Raw genomic sequence first — 23,205 nt, 5'->3', positions numbered from 1 at the left:
GGAATTACCCTTGAATATACTGTGGGCTAGTGCTTGTCTTCTGAGAGATGAGAAAGAAAATTAAGGAAAAGTGATCCTCAAATCATCTGTCTTGAGGTGTTCAGTTATTAAATCAATAGTAGAAACTATATAGGAGGACGATCTGTTGCCTGGATTTTTACGATGAAGAATAGTTTGTATCTACCATCCCTCCCCCAGCCCATCACAGGGCCGCCTGCTTGCTGTCCCACAGCCTCCTTGTCAAATGTTCAGATCTTGCTTGATTTGTTTCTCCTCTTTCCTTCTTGCTTCCCTGCAGCACTGCCCAGGGGTCAAAGCTTTTGGTGACTGTGACATCTGGGACTCAAGCCCTCTTCTGTTACCAGTGGCATTTGGGGACTGAAAGCTGAGCTTTGGGATGACGGTGGGATCACCTGCTTGTGTGGAAGGGTGGAGGGGAATGGCTTCCTGGAGTGATACATGGGGCAGTACAGGGGTGGGGACATGGAGCTTGGTGAGAAGACAGCCCTGACTGGGCAGAAAGAGGTTCCAGGCATCCTGTGCAAAGCATCTTTTCTTGGGCCCTGCCTGCCAGAGTGCTGTGCTATGAGCACTGGGCAGCCTGGTCACACTGGGTAGTCCAGGGTGCACCATGAATCATGGCTCCTGGGAGAAGATTTCAGCACTCAGCCTTTCTGAGGTCTGCTGGTCTGGGTGGTGGAGTGGGCACTGGGGTGGCTCCATCACAGGTCAGCTCAGGGGCAGAACAGCGGCTGGGAGTGGGCAGCCCTCAGGCTGGTTTTAACTGAGGAACCAAAGGACAGGAGGTTGTGGATGGGGCCTGGAATTCCAAAGTGTCTTTTGGAGTGTTGGGAGAATCTCTCATCCCTCCTCTTCCTGGGGTTCAATCATTCTTTATTCTTGCTCTTCAACTCTGAGAAGATGGATCCTTCAAATCGGAAATCAAGCAACCCCTGTTGTCCCAGCTCATACTCGACCTTACTACTCATCTGCCCTGGGTACAGCTGGAATAGCGGAGGCGGGGAAAAGAGCCCAGCTTCCTGGTGGACAGGCCACCAGAGAGGGGGCCCTACCCTGCCCTGCTCCAGGGCGGCTCCCCACCCACAGCACGGCTGACATCAGACCAGGGAGAAAACTGATAAAAGCAGGCCTTGGGGAGGAGCAGGGGTCAGGTGGTGAGGTGTGGGAAGTGGTGGGGGGTCAGATGTGGGCTAGACATTTTTAAGAAATTCCAAAAATCTAAATCTTTCACGTGAAATTTCAATTTCAAATGTCAGCAACTAATTACAAAATTTTGAAAAATACTTCTGGGTCAGAAAGTCATTGTTTAGCATCTCACATTGACAGAGTGGTCCCATAGATGAGACAGTGGGGGCCCACAAAGTCTCACCCCCAGAATAGCCCCTCTTCTAGAGAGGTGAGGGGTCGCCTGCTTCTCTGGCTAGGCAGCACTAGGATGCCCAGTGTATGGAGGCATTTCCCGGCTCCTCGACTGTGGACTGCCCACAGGGGTCCTTGGGGCCCTCCTCATCCTCTCTTTACCCCTTTTTCTCTGCAGAGGTCTGTGCGGCCCTCAATGTCACTGTGTCTCCGGGGCCCGTGGTTGACTACCTGGAGGGACAGAATGCCACTCTCCTCTGCCACGTCTCCCAGAAGAGGCGGAAGGACAGCTTGCTGGCCGTGCGCTGGTTCTTTGCACACTCCTCCAACTCCCAGGAGGCCTTGATGGTGAAGATGACCAAGCTCCGGATGGTGCAGTACTATGGGAATTTTAGCCGCAGCGCCAAACGGCAGAGGCTGCGCCTGCTGGAGGAGCAGCGGGGGACGCTCTACAGGCTCTCCGTCTTGACACTGCAGCCCTCTGATCAAGGGCATTACGTCTGCAAAGTGCAGGAAATCAGCAGGCACAGGAACAAGTGGACGGCCTGGTCCAACGGCTCCTCAGCCACAGAAATGAGAGGTGAGGGTCTTGGTCTCCCTGGGTAGAGGCGATGGCAGGGCAGGCCAGTGAGCCCCCCTTTGCAGCCACCACCCAGGGGCTCCCGGGTTGGCTGTGTTGCACTAGAACATATCTTGTGGGCCTCTGTTGGTCACAGACATGAATCATGCCGTGGGATGAGGGTAGATCTTTACCTGGACACTGGCTAATGCGCTGTGTAGACACAGAAGTGAGAACAGAAAGGACCAAGTACCTGCCCCAACATGGCCCAGCCCCCACTCTGGGCAAAGCCTTTTACGTATCTGAAGTTGGACTGCTGTGTGCTGTCAAAGGTGAACAAAGCTGGACCTTGGTCAGAGGGGTCAGGACAGATTTTATTCAGCAGTAGCTATTGCAGTAGAGAAGAGAGCCTGGCCTGAACTGGACTCCACTCTGATTTGTGCAGACGTGACTACTTGTTTTAAAAGGAGAATGAGTGAGTGGGGGGTAAGTGGGGACTCAGTAGAGTCAACGAGGTGTGAAAATTGCAAAAAGCAGTAGGGAGAGTTTTGGCTCATATGAAGCCATCTGGGTTTGCTAATGTGCTTATCGAAGTTTGGCTTCTACCTTCTCACAGAGATGGGGAGATGGGGGTTTTGTTTTCAGGTATTGGCTGGAACAAGCAGTAAATGCTTTCGGCAGCCTTGAGTTTTCTCAGGCAGGCACTTTCAGGAGGTCATTGTAGGCATAGGCATGTGGCCTTGAGCCATTAGAAACTATGTTAGTGTTTGTTGGAGTCTTTAGGCCAAGATTGAGGCTTAGTCGAGAAGGGGCACCGAGGAGCCTGGCTGGAATTTGGCTAAGGAGAGCATCTTTGCCAGTGCTCAGCCTCCTACCCAGGTCTGTGCAGGCTTGATGGCTTTGGCTGAGGGGTGCCAGGCACCCATGGAGGAGGCACGCGTTGGGAGGTCTTGCTGTGTGTGAGTCGTCAGGCCTGGGAGCAGGGCAGGCTGGTTGCCCAGTGGAACTGATCCAAGCTTAGGCAACAGTTAGCCAAGAAATTCATGAGGAAGTGGGCAGAGGACCAGGGGTAGCCCTCCCTTCCTGAAGGCAGATAGGAGGGATGGGCAGCATTTCTCAAACGTCTCAGCTACCAAGTGCCATATTTTGGGGTTGTCATTTTTTTATCACCAGTGTTTCTATTCAGGAAGACACCTCTCACATTTTTAGTAAGACTTTCTATTGTGCACTAAATTATGCCTTTGATTGATTTGAAATTGAATTTAGTTTGGCACAAGATCAAGAGGATCACAAAGTATATCTTATAGTCTCAAATACGAAAAAGCGTCTAATTTTATTGTACACATATAACAAAATATTCAAGGTCTTAAGTCATGTTGTTTTGATAAGCCTTTTTAAAGGACAAAACTTAGTTGTGAAAGTATTTTTAATGTCCTGTATGAATAAGGGACATAGAGTAAAATAATTTATGTACAGAGTCTTTACAGTAGTTCAATTTTACTTGTCTTTGGAGTTTGCTTGTTGTAATGTTTATAGGTACAGAATGATGTATTAAATAGAATGTGCAATTTTTTTCCTTGAGCAAATTAATTCAAGAAAACCAGTGACTATTGGCTTATTATTTTCACATAGAAAACAAGACATCAGATCATCAAGGGCTGGGCCAAGAACCCACTACAAATACCACTTGGCTCTGAAACATAAGATCTTATATATATATAAGATATATATATGATATATATGATATGATATATATACACACATATGATGTATATATGGTGTGTGTGTGTGAATTGTGTTGTTTTTGGTCTTTGTGTCACAGTGTATTCTGGAGTCATAGATGAAATCTCTTGGCAGTGATGACATTCTGCCACATAAAAGATATAAAAAGTTTGCTACGTTAAAGTAAGCAGAGTTATCTAGCTAGTTGGTTAATGTGAATCTCATTTCGGTGAGTGAAGCTGGGTTCAGTCTAGAACATTTGTTTGTTCCAAAAGCATGAGGTAGTTTTTAAGACTTCACTGGAAAAAAGAATCTCTTTTCCCCCTTCTTCTCTTGCTCCCCACTTTCCTGCCCTGGTCCTCCGGTTTCTCTTTTTTCCCCTCCTCAGCTCCCCTTCCCTTCACTTCCCACTTCTTTTCTTCTTCCTCTTTCCTCTCTCTCTGTCTGTCCCTCTTTCTCTCTCTGTCTCTCCCTCTCTGTCTCTCTCTCTCTTTCTCTCTTTGTCTCTCTCTCCCTCTGTGTCTCTTTGTCTTTCACTGTCTCTTGTTTCTGTCTGTCTTTCTATCTCTCTCCCTCTCTGTGTCTCTCTCTCTTTGTCTGTCTCTCCCTCTCTGTCTCTGTCTCTCTCTTTCTCCTTCTGTCTCTCTCTTTGTCTTTCGGTCTCTGTCTTTCCATCTCTCTCTGTCTCTCTCTCCCTCTGTGTCTCTCTGTGTCTCGGTCTCTCCCTCTCTCTCTGTCTCCCTCTGTCTCTTTGTGTCTCTCTCCCTCTGTATCTCTCTGTCTCTGTCTGTCTCTCTGTGTCTCTGTCTCCCTCTGTGTCTCTCTGCCTCTCTCCCTCTGTGTCTTTCTGTCACTGTTTCTCTGTCTTTCCTTCTCCTCTCTGTGTCTCTCTCTGTCTTTGTATCTCTGTCTCTCTCTGTCTCTTTCTCTCTGTGTGTCTCTCTGTCTCTCTCTCTCTCTCACTCTCTCTCTCTCTCACTATATCTCTCTAGCTCTCTGTGTCTCTCCACTTCTCTCGCCCACTCCCCTCTGACATCTCACCCAGAAGTGGTTCTACCCTCTCAACAGAGCTCAGTCTCCCTTGCCATGTCTGCTCTGTCTCAACCCCTGGGCAGGGCCATGATTTGCTGATGGAAAGATTCAAAACCTTAGGAAGCAATGATCATATCTTCTAGAACATTCTATTTAGGCTTCCAGGGGACTGTTCCAAGGCAGTTAAGGAAAGGCAACCCCAAGCAATGGCCTGAAACCAGGCAGGCTATTTGGTTTGGAGCGTGCCGCCCCAGGCCGGGGCTGTTCAGAGCCTTGGCTGCCTGTTCTTCCTGAGCAGGGCCAGGAGAGGCCCACGGCTCTAGCCTCCCAGAGCACTTTTCCCCGGGCCCTGGGCCTTGCTCCTCTGCAAAGGCCTTATTTTCCTAAATCTCTACCTCATGTTCATTGTTGTTGTTGTTGTTGTTTTTGAGACAGAGTCTCCTTGCTCTGTCACCGAGGCTGGAGTGCAGTGGTGTGATCTTGGTTCACTGCAACCTTTGCCTCCTGGATTCAAGCAATTCTCCTGTCTCAGCCTCCCAAGTAGCTGGGATTATAGGCATGCGCCACCACACCCAGCTCATTTTTGTATTTTTAGTAGAGGTAGGGTTTCTCCATGTTGGCCAGGCTGGTCTTGAACTTGTGACCTCAGGTGATCCACCCACCTTGGCCTCCCAAAGTGCTGAGATTACAGGTGTGAGCCACTTTAAATGGAAAACAAAAATACAGAACAACAAGGATGAGAAGTTCTGTGGGTTAGAATATCAAACAGGAACTCTCGGGGGGTTTGAGTGCCCCTGACCCCAGGCCCGGGGTCTCTCCTGTCTAATCTGCTCATGTCACCTCCCCCCTTTCAACAGGAGTCTCCAGCCATCCAGTGGAGAGGGGAGCTTTTCTTGGGATTTCCTTTCTAATACTACCCTACTCTTTGCCCTTCACCACAGACTTAATCGTGGTCTCCTTCCTGCAGAGTTCTTGATGTGAGATAAAATTGCTTGTCTTTCACTGGAAACTCCCAGAAAGAAAGGCTGGTGCCTGGTCTCTCCTCATTTCTGTCATGAGCACCTCACCCAGCACATGGAGGGTGACTCGTGATGATATATTTAAAGAATGACTCCCAGTGCAGAGAAGAGCCATAGGAGTGTTGGCTCTTATTATCTGTCCTGATTTCCATATGTTGGTTGTTTTCTATTGCAAAAGTAATATAGTGTAATATAGTTCAATTATAGAAAACATGGAAAAATACTGAAAGGGTTTAAACAAGAAAATAAAAATGCCTTACCATATCTCTACTCAACTTAACATTTCAGTGCAAATCTTTCCTGTCATTTTATGCAAACAAAAATTTAAAACCTAATTTCAGTCTTACTGTAAAGAGTGTTCTGTGACTAGCTTTTCTGATATTACTAAATAGTGTGCACATTTTCCCTTGTTAAATATGCTTCCAAAACATAATGTTAATGATGGAATAATGTTCCATCATGCAGATGGACTGCAATTTAGCTTCCTACTTATTGTTACTGGACATTTAAAACTGCTGTAAATCTTTGTCAATAAATCTCCATGAATATCCCTGACCTTAGCATAAAGTCCTGGAAATAAGATTGCTGGGTCCAAAGATCTACCCAATTTAAAGATGGACACAATTTCAAGAAGTGAATTGACCTCTAAGATAGTTTGTAAATTTATATTCCCACCAGCATTGAAAATGCCTTTTCCCCATGGATTGATCTACATAAGAGCGTTGGTTAATTTTATGTGCTGACTTGACTAGGCTGAGCGATGCCCAGATAGCAGATAAAACATTATTTCTGGGTGTGTTGGTTCTATTTCTCTGGGATCCCAGACTAATACAATCATATATACTTTTTGAGGATGATGATGATAACAATGAATGCCTGCAACAGTGCCTGGCACACAATTGATCCTCAATAATACTTGATGAATGCATAAAATGTTCTTTGTCAAGTGTCATTAGTACGTGTTGCTGTGGATGGCTTTGAAGTAGGCATGACTTGGTGGATGTAGTCACCTTCTCTGGGATGCCTCACTTCTCTTTCCCTTGACTTATTCCAATCATACATATTTTTTGGGGTCCCACATCCATCTTTCCTCTTCCGTCAATGCCTTCTTTCGGCATGCCAGCCCGTGGAGTGCTCTCCCACTGGCAGCATCTTGTAGCTTCTGTTGTTAGCACTGTAGACACAACATTATGTGGTCATGCCACTGTTTTTCAGGCTGCTGTGGCACAAGAATGATGTCAAAAATATTATACATAAAAGAGTTGGCCAGGCACGGTGGCTCATGCCTGTAATCCCAGCACTTTGGGAGGCTGAGGTGGGTGGATCACTAAGTCAAGAGTTCAAGACCAGCCTGGCCAACATGGTGAAACCCCATCTCTACAAAAATACAAAAATTAGCCAGGTGCAGTGGAATGTGCCTCTAATCCCAGCTACTGGGGAGGCTGAGAAGAAAGAATCACTTAAACCCAGGAGGCGGAGGTTGCAGTGAGCTGAGATCGTGCCATTGCACTCCAGCCTGGGTGACAGAGCGAGACTCCATCTCACAACAACAACAACAACAAAAAGTCAACGCAAAAACTAAAATATGCGAATAGCTTTCTCCCACCCACAACCTAATATCCCCAGTTCCACTCCCATCCCCAGAGATAATCATTGTCAATAATTTGGTTTAAATCTTTCATATCGCTCTCCTATTGACATTCATACACACACACACACAAACACACACACATGCAAACACACATGTATTTTAACAATAGTGCACGTATTGCTTTTTAAGTTGTTGATGATATTACATGTATTCTTTTGTAACTGGTATTGTATAGTGAGACAATACCAAACTGTACCCAATCATTCCCGCAGTGATAGACACTTAGGAATCTTCCAGTGTTTCACCAACATAAACAGTGCTTCAGTGAAATCCTTGTGCATCTTTCCAAGTATATCTGTTAGTTAGATTCCTGGAAAGGGAATTGCTGGGCCTAAGGCTAAGCATATTTAAAATTTTTGTAGACGATGCCAAAATGCTATTGCTGAAAAGACTTTACAAATTTATACTCTGACCATCATTGTATGATCATGTCTATTTCCCTGAAGCCTCTTTAACAATCAATATTATTAATCTTTTCCATTATTTATCACAATAATGGGAAAAACATTTCATTGTTGTTTTAATTTAGATTATTATATTCAATACAATACAGTGCAATTTAATTTCTGTTTTTGTATCCAATTATTAGCGAGGTTGAGCATCTCTTCACATGGTTATTCATAGTTCATTTATTTATTCTGTGAATTGCCTGGCCATAACCTTAATAATTGGGTTGCTGTCTTTTTTATATATGTGTGCATGTGTGTGTGTAGATCTGATCATTAATTTTTCAGCTGTAACATATGGTGCAAAATTTTCTTACTGTTTGTTACTTTTCTTTCCACTTTGTTTACGTTTTCTTTTACCATATAGATATTTCACATTTCTGGGTATTTATGTAGTCAAATTTGATACTTTTTCCTTTGTGGCATTGTTTTCTAGTGGAATTTTTTATTGAAGTGTAATCTACATTTCAATACATTGTACATGGTACCTTGGTTCTGTATCGAATCTTGGAAAGGATTCCCTGCCCCAAGCTTATAAAAGTGTTTTCCATATTTTTCTTTAATATTTTTAGATGATTAAAAGAAAGGTTTACTCCTTTATCTCTTTGGAATCTGTTTTTTTATATAAGGTATATAGTAGCTAATTTATTTTTTCTTTACAAAAGGCTAAAATGTTATCCCTACACTGTCTGTTGAAGAAGTGTTTTTCTAGCTTGAAATGTCACATTTTTCATAAGCTAAATCCCTATATTTAAATGAAAGCTTTGTACACTTCACCAATATAGCACTATTCTAATTATTATAGAATAGGACAAATATCTTCGTTATTTTTTAAATTGTCTTAGCTATTGTTGTATATTTAGTTTTTCTTTAAGATGATCTTGAAGATCAACTTACCCAGTTTTGTAAAAATTATGTTGGGGTTTGATTGGGATTTCATTGGCTTCTGAAGTTACTTTGTTATGGGCATATTCATCTTAGACATCTTTATGATTTTAAATGTTCTTATCCAGGAACTTGTTATATTCCTTCCTGTAGTCAGGTTTTTAAATTTTTTTTAAGTCTTTCAATACAATTTTTTTTCACATGACTCTTGAACATTTTTATTATGTTTACTTCTAGGTATTTTATAATTGTAATTAGGATATACCGTCTCCTGCTATGCGGACACATGTATGTGAAGCTTTTAAATTGTTATTGCTGGTACATAGAAAGTTTGACTTTTGTTGAGTTACATTTGGCAACATAATGAGTTAACTTATTATTTCAGATGTGGTGTTTCTCAGTTGCATTTCAATGGTATCTGTGAATTAGTATCTCATTATTTTTCTAACCATATTGCATTGGCCAGTACTACCTGTACCCTTTTTGTATGACACTACTGTGAGTTTTAACCTACCATTTGGGTTTTTATCTTGACCACATCTTTCCATCTAGCCCATATAGCTACTCTTAGAGACTGTCAGTTACCTTATTAAAAGCCAGCTTTGAGGCAACCATGGCTTTTTCATGATCCTTACTGGTTAACCTATCACAAAAACAATTGGGATTGCCCTAATAATATCTCTTGGGCTCCTTTCCCTTTCCCTTCTTTTCCTTTTCCTTTTCCTTCCTTCCTTTTTCTTTTTCTTTTTGATGGAGTCTGGCTCTGTCTCCCAGACTGGAGTACAGTGGCATGATCTTGGCTCACTGCAACCTCCTCCTCCTGGGTTCAAGCGATTCTCCTGTCTCAGCCTCCCGAGTAGCTGTGATTACAGGCACCAGCCATCACACCCAGCTAATTTTTGTATTTTTAGTAGAGATGGGGTTTCGCCATGTTGGCCAGGCTGATCTCGAACTCCTGACCCCAGATGATCCGCCTGTCTTGGCCTCCCGAAGTGTTGGGATTATAGGCATGAGCCACTGCGCCTGGCCTTCTTTTTTAATTTCTTAAAACCCTCATTTAAAAATCCATTCCAGAAACCTGTCAGAGACAGATGAAAAGTCTACTAACCTATAGCTTTTAGAACTTATTTGTCTCTCTCTCTCTCTTTTTTTTTTTTTTTTTTTTTTAAGCAAAACACTTGCATGCTTCTAGCCATGTGACTCCTTTTCTATTTTCCAGGTTTCTTACTTTTCCTTAACTGGAGTTTTTTTTCTAACCTGTGAATGGTCATCACTTAAGAAAGGTGAGAGGGTTCTTCTCTCAGGAGGGAAGGGATGGGAATGTGGTGAGGGAGCCCACTGGCTGCAGAAGGTCATTACTGGGAACACTCACCTGTGGGGATGTTGAATAGAGTAAATCTGTGGATATTACTGGGGTGCTACAGCCATACGGTCATGAACACTGATTAAAATCTCTCAGTTTGGGGGTTGAAATTGTTTATCCATATTACAGTGGAGTCAAGTCTGTGATCACAACACCAGTCCATATCACTTGGACTGTGAGTTACTTCTTTGAGTGGGAAAGAAAGGGGTGTAGGCACAGGAGTGCTGGGGGATTGCTTACAACCTGGAGCCTGTGGCATTCATGCTGCACCCCTAAGATGGTTGCCCCGATGAAGTCAGCCTGTGAGTCACGTGCTTGCAAAATGCTTTATGAATATCATGCAAAATAAAAAATCAGAAGGAAAAAACCAAGATCAATCCAAATAAGCAGCCCACCCTAATATCTGCAGTGGTCTCTGCTTTACTTTGCTGTATGTTTCATTTTACCCAAAATCTGGGTATGTCCTCGAGTATTCATGTATGGTGATAAAAAAAAAGTACAAATTGTTTGAAAAAATATACACGAATAAATGAACTCCTGGAGGGCCTTCTGAAAGTGTTTGGCTAAGATGTACACACTGTATTAATTTTGAGCAGGGCATAAGCTGCTTTTATGTTTTGTTGTGCAAATTGTTAAAATATGGTAGAGAATTGGGGATTTTGAAGCGTCGGGAAGTATTAAATTGGGGTTTATCTGCAAACCAGGTATGTGGAAGATGTGAGGATGGTGCTCTCGGGTGCACCAAGGGTTGTTGGTGTCGTCATGGGGCACAAAATGATACAACAGAAATGAAGAATGAAAGGGACAGAATCTCTGGAGAACAGTGGAGCCATGCCTGGCTTTTTCACAGAATCTCATGCCAGATGAACTTGTTGATGTTGTTTTTATTACCCAACAGTAAAAGGAAAGGCAAAGAAAAAGATGCAGTTTCTCCAATTGCCTGTGCCATGTGACGATTTCACCGGGTGAGAAATCCAGCTTAGAGAGAAAATGGATTCAAAAGTCCTAAGTGACACATGGCATCAGAAACCCCTAAAAAGGTTTCTAGTGGAAATCATGAGGGTCAATGTTAGGTTTGATTTCCTTTGATTGTTTTATCAATGACATTGAAAAAGAAGCCCACATCACCCTAATGAACTTTATAGAAAATGCAAAATTGGGAAATGTTCTTAACGTCAGCGAGAAATAACACATAATAAAAATGATTCCAGAGCGGTAAGAAATATAGGCAGGAAATAACAAAATGAAATTCAATTTGAAAAATGGCACAGCAATACATGTGGGGAAAACAAATCTCAAGCATTGCTGGATAGGCACAGGGTGGGGGGCAGGGTGGGGGTGGGGCTGCAGGGAGGCTCTCTCTGTGAAAGGATTCGGAGTGGTAACAGCAGCAAATCAGCCGTGCATTTGCAACGTGAGACTGTATCTCAACAGCTGGTGTTGTTGCCATCCACGTACAAATCGACCTGGAGCCCCTGAGAAGGAGGCAATTGTGTCGTACGTACTACACTGGTGAGACCTTACACAGTCAGCTTTGGGAAGCTCATTTCCAGACAGATAGACTTAAGCTAGAGAAGAGAAGCAAATGTGATGAGGAAGTGAACAACCCCCTTCAGAGACAGGATCCATTCTATCGAGGAAGCTTTGCTCGGCTTAGTGAAGAAATATCATCAGAAAATAGTATTGATGATGTCCAGCAGCGCTAGGTGGATTCATTTATCCCCTCACTCAGTGTGCGTGTTACCAAACACCTACTGCGTGCCAGGCTGCTGGAGTAATGGAGACCCAGAAACACATGGGTGGATCCGTCTATAGGGGTGGCAGACACACAAACACATGGGGTTTTGCAGTGTGAGTGCAGGGGACAGGATGCACACAGGGCACTGTGGGAACACACTGGAGGGTCCCTGAAGAGCTGAGGGAGAGGGCAATGTTGGAGATGACCTTGGTGGTTTATGTGGGGGCGGCAAGGACATCCAGGGGGACAGGCACTGCAGCTCATGCCAGGGCTTTGGGGACTCTGCATTAGGCCTGGAAGCTTACAAAGCATTCCAAGCCTCTTGAATGTTGGCTCCCTGGTGCATGAATCTGGGGGGAATCAGATTAGAGGAGAAGGAGGAAGTGGGGTCTTTTGTGGTTGCATGAGCTTGAAATGATGGAGGACTAACTCTGGCAGTAGGAATGGGGAGACATTGAGAGGTCAGATGTGAAGTCTTTACTGACTGACTGGATGTGAATGATGGAGCGAGCTTTGGGATGACACCGAGGGGTCTAACTCAGTAAATATGTGTAGCAGCTTTCACTCATTCATCACCAGCAGGCCAGATGCAGGTGTAGCTTCACTGCAGGTGAGATGTGATGAAGTGGAGTGCGTAATAATGCCCTGCCCAGCCCCAAGGCTGGTGAGGAAGAACAAGGCCTGAGGGCTGTGTGCCCAGCACTGTGGGGGCATGCAAGGCTGAAGGAGGTGGCACAAGGAAAATGGGATGAGAATTGAGGGAGCATGAGCAGGGGGTTGGGGTGATTTCAACAGGAAGGTGCACTGCTCAGCCATGTCTCCCTCTCTCCAAGGTGTGGCTTATTTACATTGAGAGTGTCCAGGCCATACTGAATTGGAACTTGTTTCATACCTGGCAGGCATCATAGCCTAGTGTTGGGATTCGCAAATGCTCTTGTTTCTCTATGCCCTTAGGCCAGAGAACAAAACAAAACCAAGAACCCACGCAAACAAACAAAGACCAGTTAACAGTTTTGCTGAAGTAGTTGAGTCACAATTTTAGGTAAGTATTGAGATGCAGACAGCTTGTTCTTGTCCTCTTTAGGGTAAACTCCAAGGACACTTTTGAAATGAGGTGATGATTTCATATTTTAGGGGGCCAAAATGTCTCATATAAGTGAAAAATAATATATAGCTAGTTATGGTAAATATCTTTTCAAATAACGATACTTCCTGAAGAAAAGCACTTTGCTTTGCCCTGTGTTGCACAGGCTGTGTCCGCCCATGTCCGCCCTGCACGCTCAGTGCTGCCGGGCCATGTGCTGAGTCTCAGGCCTGCCCTTGATAACTTTAGCTGCTGTCTTCCTGTTTCTGGCAGGTCTAGGACCTGATTGCCCCTCTACGCACCCTTGACCCTTTGTCCCGCAGTCTAAGATGTTGCAGTTTGTGTTCTGTCCTTTTTTTTTTTTAGCCTTCCTTTACTCCCCAAGCTTTGGGAGTCTCTCGACCTTTGTGCCTCCTCCATTGTGCTTGACATCCCATCACCTCTAGACGTTTCTCCCTTGGGGACAGATCTGGCTTGGTCCCTCTGGAAGCACAGATTCTGTAGACTTGCTTAGCAGGAGGAGGCCCCCGGTGGGCATGGGGCAGGGCGAACCCTTAAGCTTGCTTCCTTCTTCAGGTGTGCCTGGAGAGATCCCAAGATGAACCATAAGTGTCCAAGGGGCTCCTGGTGAAAGATGGGCCCCAACTGTAGCCCCGAGTGCCACGTATCCTAAGGTTCCTGTGGAAAGCGTTGAGACAGGTTTGCAGGGCCATAGCCTGAGTACATTTCATGGGCCTTCACCCTAGGGACTGTGTGCTGCTGTTGTTCACAGGAGTGATGTAGTCATTAGTTTGAGGCTCCTGCTCTTAGGGAGGCCACAGCTTTGATCCCCAAGACCTCAAAAAACATGATCTTTAGCCAGGCGCTGTGGCTCATGCCTGTAATCCCAGCACTTTGGGAGGCTGAGGCAGGTGGATCACGAGGTCAGGAGTTCAAGACCAGCCTGGCTAACATGGTGGAACCCTGTCTCTACTAAAAATATAAATATTAGCCGGGCATTGTGGCAGGTGCCTGTAATCCCAGCTACTCAGGAGGCTGAGGCAGGAGAATCACTTGGACCTGGGAGGCGGAGGTTGCAGTGAGCCGAGATTGTGCCATTGCACTCCAACCTGGGCAACAAGAGCAAAACTCTGTCTCAAAACACACACACACACACACACACACACACACACACACACACACACACACGGTCTTCAATGGCTTTTCTACCCAATACTACAACCCACAGATTCAGAAATAGATTCTGAGCCAAAATAAATCTTCCTGCTTTTAGATCGAGTGGTCTTTATCAGCAGTGAAAATGCTAATAATAGAAGCAATTTGCAAGGGATATCTCCTGCAGTTTAATCGTAATTCACTCTAAACCCAAATAGTGTATTTTAACAAGCCAAATTGTTATTTCACTTAACATTATGTAAGTAAGGTTTAAATATGGAGAGTGGACAAAGCAAATGGAAAAAACGCTGTCACCCTAAAAGTATCTGGGGGCAAAGATGAAATTATAATATGATTTCTCATCTGTTTAACCCCAAAATGTGAGAGGAAATTTAATGATTAGATCTGAAGTTACTACCACAGGGAACTGATACTTCAAGTTTTAGTGGAAGAAATTAACGAAATAATTCCTTTTTCTCTGGAGACACGGAACAGATAATTAGGAATGAGATTTACTAAACATTTAGGGCTTCTGCTTAATTAAGCAAGCACACATCATGGTGTTTAAAGTGTCAACAGGTCCAGACACTCAAAGGGATCAAATTGACAACCAGAGTGTAATTTAAACACCACTTTAAACAATTCTTCATCATACCTACCCTCATTCCAACTGCCATGGTCTTAGAAGAGTCTAGATTAAAAATATAATCTCACAAACATGCAGGAAGCCCCAGTTTATGAGCCTGTCATCACTGTGCCTTGTCCAAAGAGAGGTACAGATGGAGATGTTTGATCTGTACCACAAGTCTTTGAGCAACATTAGTAATCTATGATTGGAACATTTGCCACTTGTTCCTTAGTCTTGCAAATTTTTTTCTCAAAGCATTCCATCCTCTTCAAGCCCGTCTACCCTACTGGGGCCTCTTCCATTCTGCACTTGAAGGTTGACCAAGGTGAATTTATATTAGCTGCTCACAGCTGTGCTGAGGAGGGCAGCGTGTTTGTGGAGTCAGGAGACCTGCTGATTGTCCACTGCACAGCCCTTGCTGTTGGCCTGGCTGCATCCCACAGCTTTGTTTCCTTATAGTCTGTGGACTTAGACCCCTGGCTTGACAATGTATCAAATTCACTTTGAGATAGCATAGGATTAGCAGCTGCAACAAGATACTTATGGGAGAACCTTGGGAAAATTCCCGCAGCTCTGGCAGGGTCCGTGTAAAAATTTTTCTTTCTTGTAGCAACAAGTAAGATTAGGACTGGTGCTGCTAATCATCAGATGCCGAAGTTGCTGCACGGTCCTGTGAAAATATCTGCACTGCTGGTGAATGATGAGCATCCAGTGATTCCCTGCATAGGGTTAGTTTAGAATCCCAGTTTGTTAGCTGTTTCAACACATGTGTCCATAAATAGATTAGGGAGAGCTTGTTGCTTTCTATCCTAAATAAGGGAAAGGGAACTGTAATTGGATTAAATCAAGGACCCACAATTTCTGACCCTGAAAGGTGCATAAAAAATGACCCGAAGGCACCTGTTGGTTAGAATGGCAACAGCTCATTCAAGCTATAGAGATTTAGACACAAGAACAGGGAACACTTTCTTGTTGGTCACTTGGACAATTGAAGAGTCACCCCCTGAGGCAAAGGACTGACAACAAAGGACCATTCTGAGGTTGGGGGGAGGGGTGGAGGTTAGAGCAGTGAATAGAACAGGTGAAAGTCCCTGTACTTAGACAGCTAGTGTCCTTGTGGATATGGGCTCACTAGGTCTCAGGCACTGTTCTCAGCACTTCACACACGTGAACCCCTTTATCCCCTGCATCTACTCTGACATGGGCATTTCTCATCATCCCCATTTTACAAATGGGTAAAATAAGACACAGGAAAATTAAGTGACTTATCCAAGGTCATACAACCAGCAAGTGGCAACTGAGTCTTTCAACCCTGTGAGCATGTGTGTGCCAAATTTGAAAAGGCATACGTTTCACCCAGGGGATCTGGGCTTGAAAACAGATTCTGATTCAGTAGATCCAGCATGGGGCCTGCCATTCTGCATTTCTGAGGAGTTCCCGGGTGACACTGACATTGCTGGCCCGTGGACCACATGTGTGATGATAAGGGTCCAGGCCATGATGGGCGTCCTTGGTCTCCTGGAAACCAAGCTCCTTGGAGATATATGTGTATTGTTCATCTCCGTATTGTCATCATCAGGACCTTCTTATCCTTATCTAGGCTTGATTAGCTGAAGCTGTGGAAACCCAGGCAAGCCTTTTCAGGAGAGAAGCGGGCACAGTCTAAGGATGCAGAGCTCATGGAATGCAAGGAGAGTACACACAACACGCCAGGCCTTGTGGGGCCTAGAGTGCCATTGAGCCTTTGGTCTCTCATCTTTCCTCTGCTGTATGGGTTCTAGCCTCTGCTCCATTCTGTTCACCTGTTTTCCAACATGACCACCCACAAAATCCACTAGCTCTTTCAATCTCAGGGCTCACAATAACCACATGCACTCTGTTTCTTATTTTAAGTGCTTGAAGGGGGAATCTGACAGTCAGTAGATTATAGGGGCTATGGGTATTGAGCAGGTCAGGGAGGTTGGGCATGATGGACAAATTGTCTGATATATCTTAGATCGCATGCAAGGTCAGATATTCACTAAGAGCTCCTTCCTGGAGATCTAGGTTGCTTTCTTTGGGAGGAAGTCAGAAAGAAATAGATAATTTATATATTTTACCAAGCACCTATCAGCTACCAGGCAATGTGCCCAGTGATAAGGATACAGAGGTAGAAGATATAGCCACCACTTTTTAAATAATTTAAGTTCTGATGGCAAAGGAGTTCTAGGATCAAGGCAAACTCTCAGCAGAGCAAAGCCCTCCTTCTGAGAACAATTAGGAAAGCTGAAAATAAAATCTATCAGCACTTCTGCTTTCTTATTCACATATCTACATTTCATAAATATATTTGTATTATATAATTACGTAGTTATATATGTGCATATATATCCAGCTATCTTAATTGTTCTCTGAAGGACTAGATAGGTAATTAGATCACAGAGAAAAACAGCAAATTGAGCCCAGTTGCTGGAGACGTTTAACTCTGAGAAACTCACTCTTACTTAAGCAGTGCTAGTTGAAAGAAGCCATGGAGAAACTGACAACCAGGATGTTTAGGAGGTGAGTGAGTTTTTGGCAATTCTTAACTCTAAGAAACTCACTCATACTTAAGCAGCGCTAGTTGACAGAAGCTATGCAGAAAGTGACAACCAGAATGTTTAGGAGGTGAGCTAGTTTTTGGCAATTCTAACAGTGAGATAAAAATTGGGAGGTTGTGGTAAATACCCCAGGATTTTTACTGGGGAACGCTGAAGGACCGAATGAACCCTGAGTAAGGGCAAAGCAGAAATAGACCAGACTCTATAAAAACTGAAAGCCTCTCAACAGTTCAAACCCTGATTAGATTAAAGTGACCATTCCCCCTACTCTAACTTCCTATCAGGGAACCAAAATTTTGTCTAGAGTCTCCATGATTTTCTATATACAATGTCTGGCATTCAATTAGAAAAAAGTTATTAGGCATTCCAACAGACAAGACCCAAAGCAAAAACAGATAATACAAAGGACTCTATGGGAAGTGCAAATATGAAAGTTTATCAGGCATAAACATTAAAATAATATGATTGATATGGTTACAGAATTAGATGAAAAGCTAGAGAAATTCATTAGAGAACTGAGATATCTACAAAAGAATTAAACAAATAATATAGAACTGAATAAAAATAATAAATGCAATTAAGAACTTAATAGAAGGGTTGTACAGAAGGTTAAACACAGATGAAGAGAAAATTCTTGATTTGGAAGTTATATCAATAGGAAATGTCCAGTGCAAGGCCCAGAGAGACAAAAAGGAAGGAAAATTCAGAGTTGAAATCATGACAATAATAATACAAAAGTTTGTGGGAGAGGCAGTAAATTAAATTTAAGTTCTAGGCCATCTTTGCCATATTTCTTGCCTCTTGTATTGATTCTATCTCCATTCAATTCTGGTCCTAGATTCTCTTGTCTAGAGCTCTTCATTGTGGTAACCCCTGAGCACATGCAGCTGTGTAAATTAATTAAACTTAAATAAAAGTAAAAATTCAGTTATATTTGGTAAGACTGGCTACATTTCAAATATTCAGTAGCCACATGTGTCCAGTGGCTGCTGTATTGGACAGTGCATGTATAGAATGTTTCAATAACTTCAGAAGGTTCTATTGAACAATAATTTCATTCCCTGATATTTTACATCATAGGTAAAGATCATTCTAGATCTTTACCTATGATGATGTTACCCCCGTGCATGGAACCTTTCCATGGGTCCAGACTCCTTTAATGCGAGGTTCAAAGTTTCACACAGTGTAACTCAGTTCTGTTTCCCTGCCTGTTGAAAGCAGGCAATGTGAATTCAGTGATCTACCATTACCTGAAAGAAGACAAAATGTTCTCACAGTTAGATGCCTGTGGCTCTGTGGGACTGTCTTGCATGGAGAATGGTGCTCAGAGCACTAACCTTGAGTCATCCGATGACTTCAGGCTTCTCTATCCAGGAATACTGGGACAAGTACGCTACATTTTAGAAAGACTCCCACTAAAATGGTAAAATAAATCATGTATTAATTCTTGGGTTTCCCATTGGGAACTTCTTATTCTTCAAGTCTATGGGGCAAGTGGGGCTTTTACTGAACTGCATCCTGAGCTTGCCATTTACTGGCTTTTAAACATGGACAACTTACTTCACCTCTCTTGTGCCCTGGGTTTCCCGGCTGTTAGGTAAAGTCCTTGCACCCGTACCTAACGTGAGTTTTGACAACTAAATGTGGTTTTGCGAATGTAGAAATCACTTTATAAATGTACGTGCCATGTGTACATGGGGCATTATTTTTTCATACTGTGCTGTTTCTTTTTTGTCTTTCAGTCATTTCCCTCAAAGCTTCTGAAGAGTCATCCTTTGAGAAAACGAAAGAAACTTGGGCATTTTTTGAAGGTAAAGCTTGTGTATTTCTTTATGATAAGATGCAGCCTCACTTTTAGACAATAGGAAGGAAACAGAGTATCAAGAAAGGATCCTAACTTCTTAGTTTTTAAGTTGTTTTCTTGGTCTAAACTTACTCAAAGTAAGATGGCGACTGCAGTTGTAGGAGTTTGTGACCCTGGCTTCAATGGCTCAGAGTTTAACGTTGTTTGTAGAGAACACCCAGGGAGGGGGTTTTTCATGTTTTGAGTGGACACAGCAGGTATTACAGTATCAGGCCACAGTTTTGAAAGAGTGGAAGTTAAAGCACCAGTCCACATAATTTTTGTTTGTTTTGTTTTGTTTTGCTCCAAAATTCCTACTCCCAGGTGATATTAGGGAGAAATCTTCAAGTGATATAAAAATGGTAAGTACCTCTACTGTGACTACATTTTATTTTAGGTTGTTTAAGGAATTTGGGGTTCTAGAGACAGTTTGCAATCCTTAACCAAGTAATTTTCAACCCATGCTAGAATCGCTCGTGGAATATTAAGAACATGAATGCCTGGACCACATCTCTAGAGATTCTGATTTACTTTGAAGTTGTTAAAAGCACCAGATGATTGCAGCATGCAGCTAGGCTGAGAACCATGGCCTTGGAACAGTGGTTCCCAAAGTGTGATTGCAGATCAGCAGCATATGCATCACCTGGGAGCTTGTTCCAACTGCACATGGCTGTGCTCTGCCCCAACTTATAGAATCAGAAGCTCTAAGGATGGTGCCTAAGAAATCCAGGGTTTAACAAGACATCCAGGCAATTCTGATGCACATTCAGATTTGGGCCTTAGGGCAGGGGTTGTCAACAGTGGGTGACTTTTGCTACTCCAGGGGACAGTTGCCCATGTCTGACTGTATCTTTGGTTGCCACAGCTGTTGGGGGTGCTCCTGGCATCAGCGATAGGGGCCAAGGATGAAGCCAATCCTACAATGCACAAGATAGTCCCCATGACAAAGAATTTTGCCTCCAAATATCCAGAGTGCTGAGATTGGAAAACCCTGTATTGGAGTAAGGAAAGTTCAGAGAAATTATTGTCATAAAGTGGGTGAGGATTATGATCATAAGAAATGGAAGAATACACTTTGTGAGTTCTCCGGTAGAGCCTTGGATCAGTGAAAGGCTGATTAATGTTCAAAGGTGGTCAGGAACTTTGTAAAGATTATGTCTGGTGATGGCACAGCATTTATTGATGAGGAATGATCTAGCCAAAAGGCTCTAAGGAGATGCACATGTCTCGGGGCCTCACCGTCACCCTTTGTGAACCCACTGTATGGTCTGACAGAAGGAGGGCCAGCCTTAGGGGAAAGGTACTTGCTTTCAAGCCCACCCCTTCCAATACCTAGTTATAAAGCAGTAGACTGAAACACATTCTGTCTTAGGAAAACGTAACTTTTATTGTGAACATCGTTTGCAAACCATAAGGTGTCACCCACATAGGCCTCTAGGATTGGTTGTTTAGTTTTGTAGTCATAAATATTTTGTTTACGAGATTGCACTCATGAGAATCCAACAATGATTCTTTGTATTTCCTGATGTTTCTCTGCATTTTTGTAGTTGCCTTTTTCTTTGTTTGATGACTGTCTCCTAGTAAAATAATTCCCATTTCCCCCACTCAGCTTCTCATTAAGAGAATGCCTACTCATTGACAAAAAGATGAAAATGACTTTACTTCTCATAGAGTGAAGCAGTAGTAAGAGCAAGATTTACCTTTCTCATTACTATTTAGTAAAATTGAGGCAACCCCATTGATGTTTTGCCCCATGTCTCTGGAGCTGCTCTGTGACCAGGCACTGTGATGGGTTGGGGTATGGAGAGGGCCTGGCTGTGGCAAGGGTAGAGCACTAGGGATGTGACAGCTGGACCCTATATATCATCAGATGCATCAGAATCTCCCAGGGAGACTTCGGGCTCCAGCCTCTGAGGTTCTGGTTATAACATTAGGAAGGGATCAGAGAACTTTCAGGGCCACAGGTGATTCCTATGCAGGTGGTCTGAGGACCAGACTTTGAAAATACCATGGTGCAAAAACAAGACCATATGTTTGGAAAGATTGTGGCGTTTAGACCCAACACACCCCACAGCATAATCAGCATTTCTAAAACCCTTTGTGCAATTAACAATATCTCATAATTCATGTGCAGCTATATAATGTCAGGGTTACTCCCGACCTAACTCTCTACATGAAATCTGTAGCCCAGTATGTGCTCTCTTCTCAACAGAATCAGGCCTCACCAAAGCAGAACTGGCATTCTCACTATGTGTAGTGCCTGCCTCAGAGCAGCTGTTTACAGAGCAATCTTTTCCTATGATTTCGGCAGCAGCAGCATCTCCTTGCTTTGCTTTTTTAAACCCAGCTGTAGCTTTGGCGAGGTTAGAGGTACAGTTGAAACTCCCTGGCGCATGATCCCAGGCCTTTTGCCCTTTTGTTCCTGGACGGGAGAGCTACAGTAGGGGTTGTGGATGGATATCCATCCTCCTGGGGCTTAGTTCGTCCTGGCTGTGAGCCCACTGCACAAAAGAGGCATTGATTGTCAGGCCTCTTTGTGAGATTCTGGAGTGAGTTAAAATCCTTTGGGGCTATCACTCAGGTGTTTCACCTTGAGCAAGATGGTATTACAGGCTGGATTAAAAAATAGAAGTACAGAGCCTTCTGTCTCAAACTGTCATCTCCTGACTTTCCCATTTGCCCTGAAAATGTACAAGACTGAAGCTGACTTTCTTGATTCAGAAGGCAGGGGAGAGTGGGGTTCCTGGACTCTGCTGAGGGGCACTGGGGTCACTCTTTTTCAAAGGAGCACTGAATACCCCTGCCGGGATCAGGGTTGCTGGGCAACAGGTGCCATCTGCCTGGCCCTGGCTTGGTGGGACTGTTTGGGAGGGTGGGAGCTGGCACACTGACATTGTGCACCCCAGTCTTGGCCTCTCTCTGCATGGGCAGCTGCTCCAGCCTGCCAGCCCTGCCATCTGCTTCAGGGAGGCCTGGGCATTTTCTGCATGGCAGCTTGCAGTTGAGTCTAACAATGGCAGTGATGCCTTTGGAAGTTCAATGGCAAAAGACAAAACTGTAAATGATTTCAGAGAAAGGGAATATAGCATGATTTTTAGAATTATTGTGGGCGTGCAGGTATATGTGGTATTTTTTTTCTTTTTCTTTTCCTTTTTTTTTTGAGACGGAGTTTTGCTGTTGTTGCCCAGGCTGGAGTGCAATGGCACGATTTCGGCTCACTGCAACCTCTGCCTCCTGGGTTCAAGCAGTTTTTCTGCCTCAGCCTCCCAAGTAGCTGGATTACAGGCATGTGCCACCACGCCTGGCTAATTTTTGTATTTTTAGCACAAAAATTTGTACTAATTTGTTTCACCATGTTGACCAGGCTGGTCTCGAACTCCCGACCCAGGTGATCGGCCTGCCTTGGCCTCCCAAAGTGCTGGGATTACAGTCGTGAGCCACCATGCCCGACCATATGTGGTATTTTAAAAGGGAACTTCAGATTTGATTAATTGCAGATATTTTGTTAAACTCAAGCCTTTGTTAAAAGGTCTGGCTTCAGTCTTTCAGCGAGCATTATTTAGCCTAGTCTGAGTTTTAAAACTTTTGAGCCAACATTTTATAGAGAGAGTTTTACATAAAAAGGTAAAGGATGAATTGGAAGATCTGGCACCACTGGGCGGGCATTCCAGCCTGAGAGCAGTACCCTGGAGCTGAGTAGGGAAGGGCTTTGCATTAGCTGACATGGCAGGAAGGCGACTGCAGTTGTAGGAGTTTGTGACCCTGGCTTCAATGGCTCAGAGTTTAACGTTGTTTGTAGAGAACACCCAGGGAGGGGGTTTTTCATGTTTTGAGTGGACACAGCAGGGTGGTTTTCTTTATGCAACAAAAGGAATGCTTGTAACAGAAGGAAAAAAAACATTCAACATAGGCATACTGGTTGCTGCTCAATCAAGGGGAAGTCAGGTGGTCTTTCTGAGCTTTTCTTCTCCTGCAAGGCAACACTTTTTACAAATCTGTAGCTTCAAGAACAAAACAGAGAGTGGCTGTGACCGGTCCTGTGTGTGTGGGGAGCCACACGCAGGCAGGAGGTGCCCGCTGGAGGGTGTCCATAACTGGAGGCCTATGTGTTTGGCGGCCAG

The 23,205-nt window shown here is 43.9% G+C and overlaps 1 protein-coding gene across 2 annotated transcripts in view; it reads left to right on the top strand.

Annotated features, from left to right (window-relative positions):
• Positions 1 to 23,205, top strand: part of VSTM4 (V-set and transmembrane domain containing 4) — a 92,599-nt gene that overhangs the window by 5,994 nt on the left and 63,400 nt on the right. The window contains exons 2-3 of one of the 2 annotated variants that reach the window (XM_023230193.1): positions 1,559 to 1,960; positions 18,984 to 19,052. In XM_023230193.1, coding sequence (XP_023085961.1) covers positions 1,559 to 1,960; positions 18,984 to 19,052 — 471 coding nt within the window. Of the gene's footprint in view, positions 1 to 1,558; positions 1,961 to 5,550; positions 7,229 to 18,983; positions 19,053 to 23,205 lie in introns of those variants that run through there. The other variant, XM_023230194.2, reaches the window with a different exon arrangement.

The sequence above is a fragment of the Piliocolobus tephrosceles genome, chromosome 9 (assembly GCF_002776525.5).
Source record: "Piliocolobus tephrosceles isolate RC106 chromosome 9, ASM277652v3, whole genome shotgun sequence".
In the NCBI taxonomy this organism is placed as follows: Eukaryota; Metazoa; Chordata; class Mammalia; order Primates; family Cercopithecidae; genus Piliocolobus; species Piliocolobus tephrosceles.
This window is presented reverse-complemented; position numbering and strand designations above follow the sequence as displayed.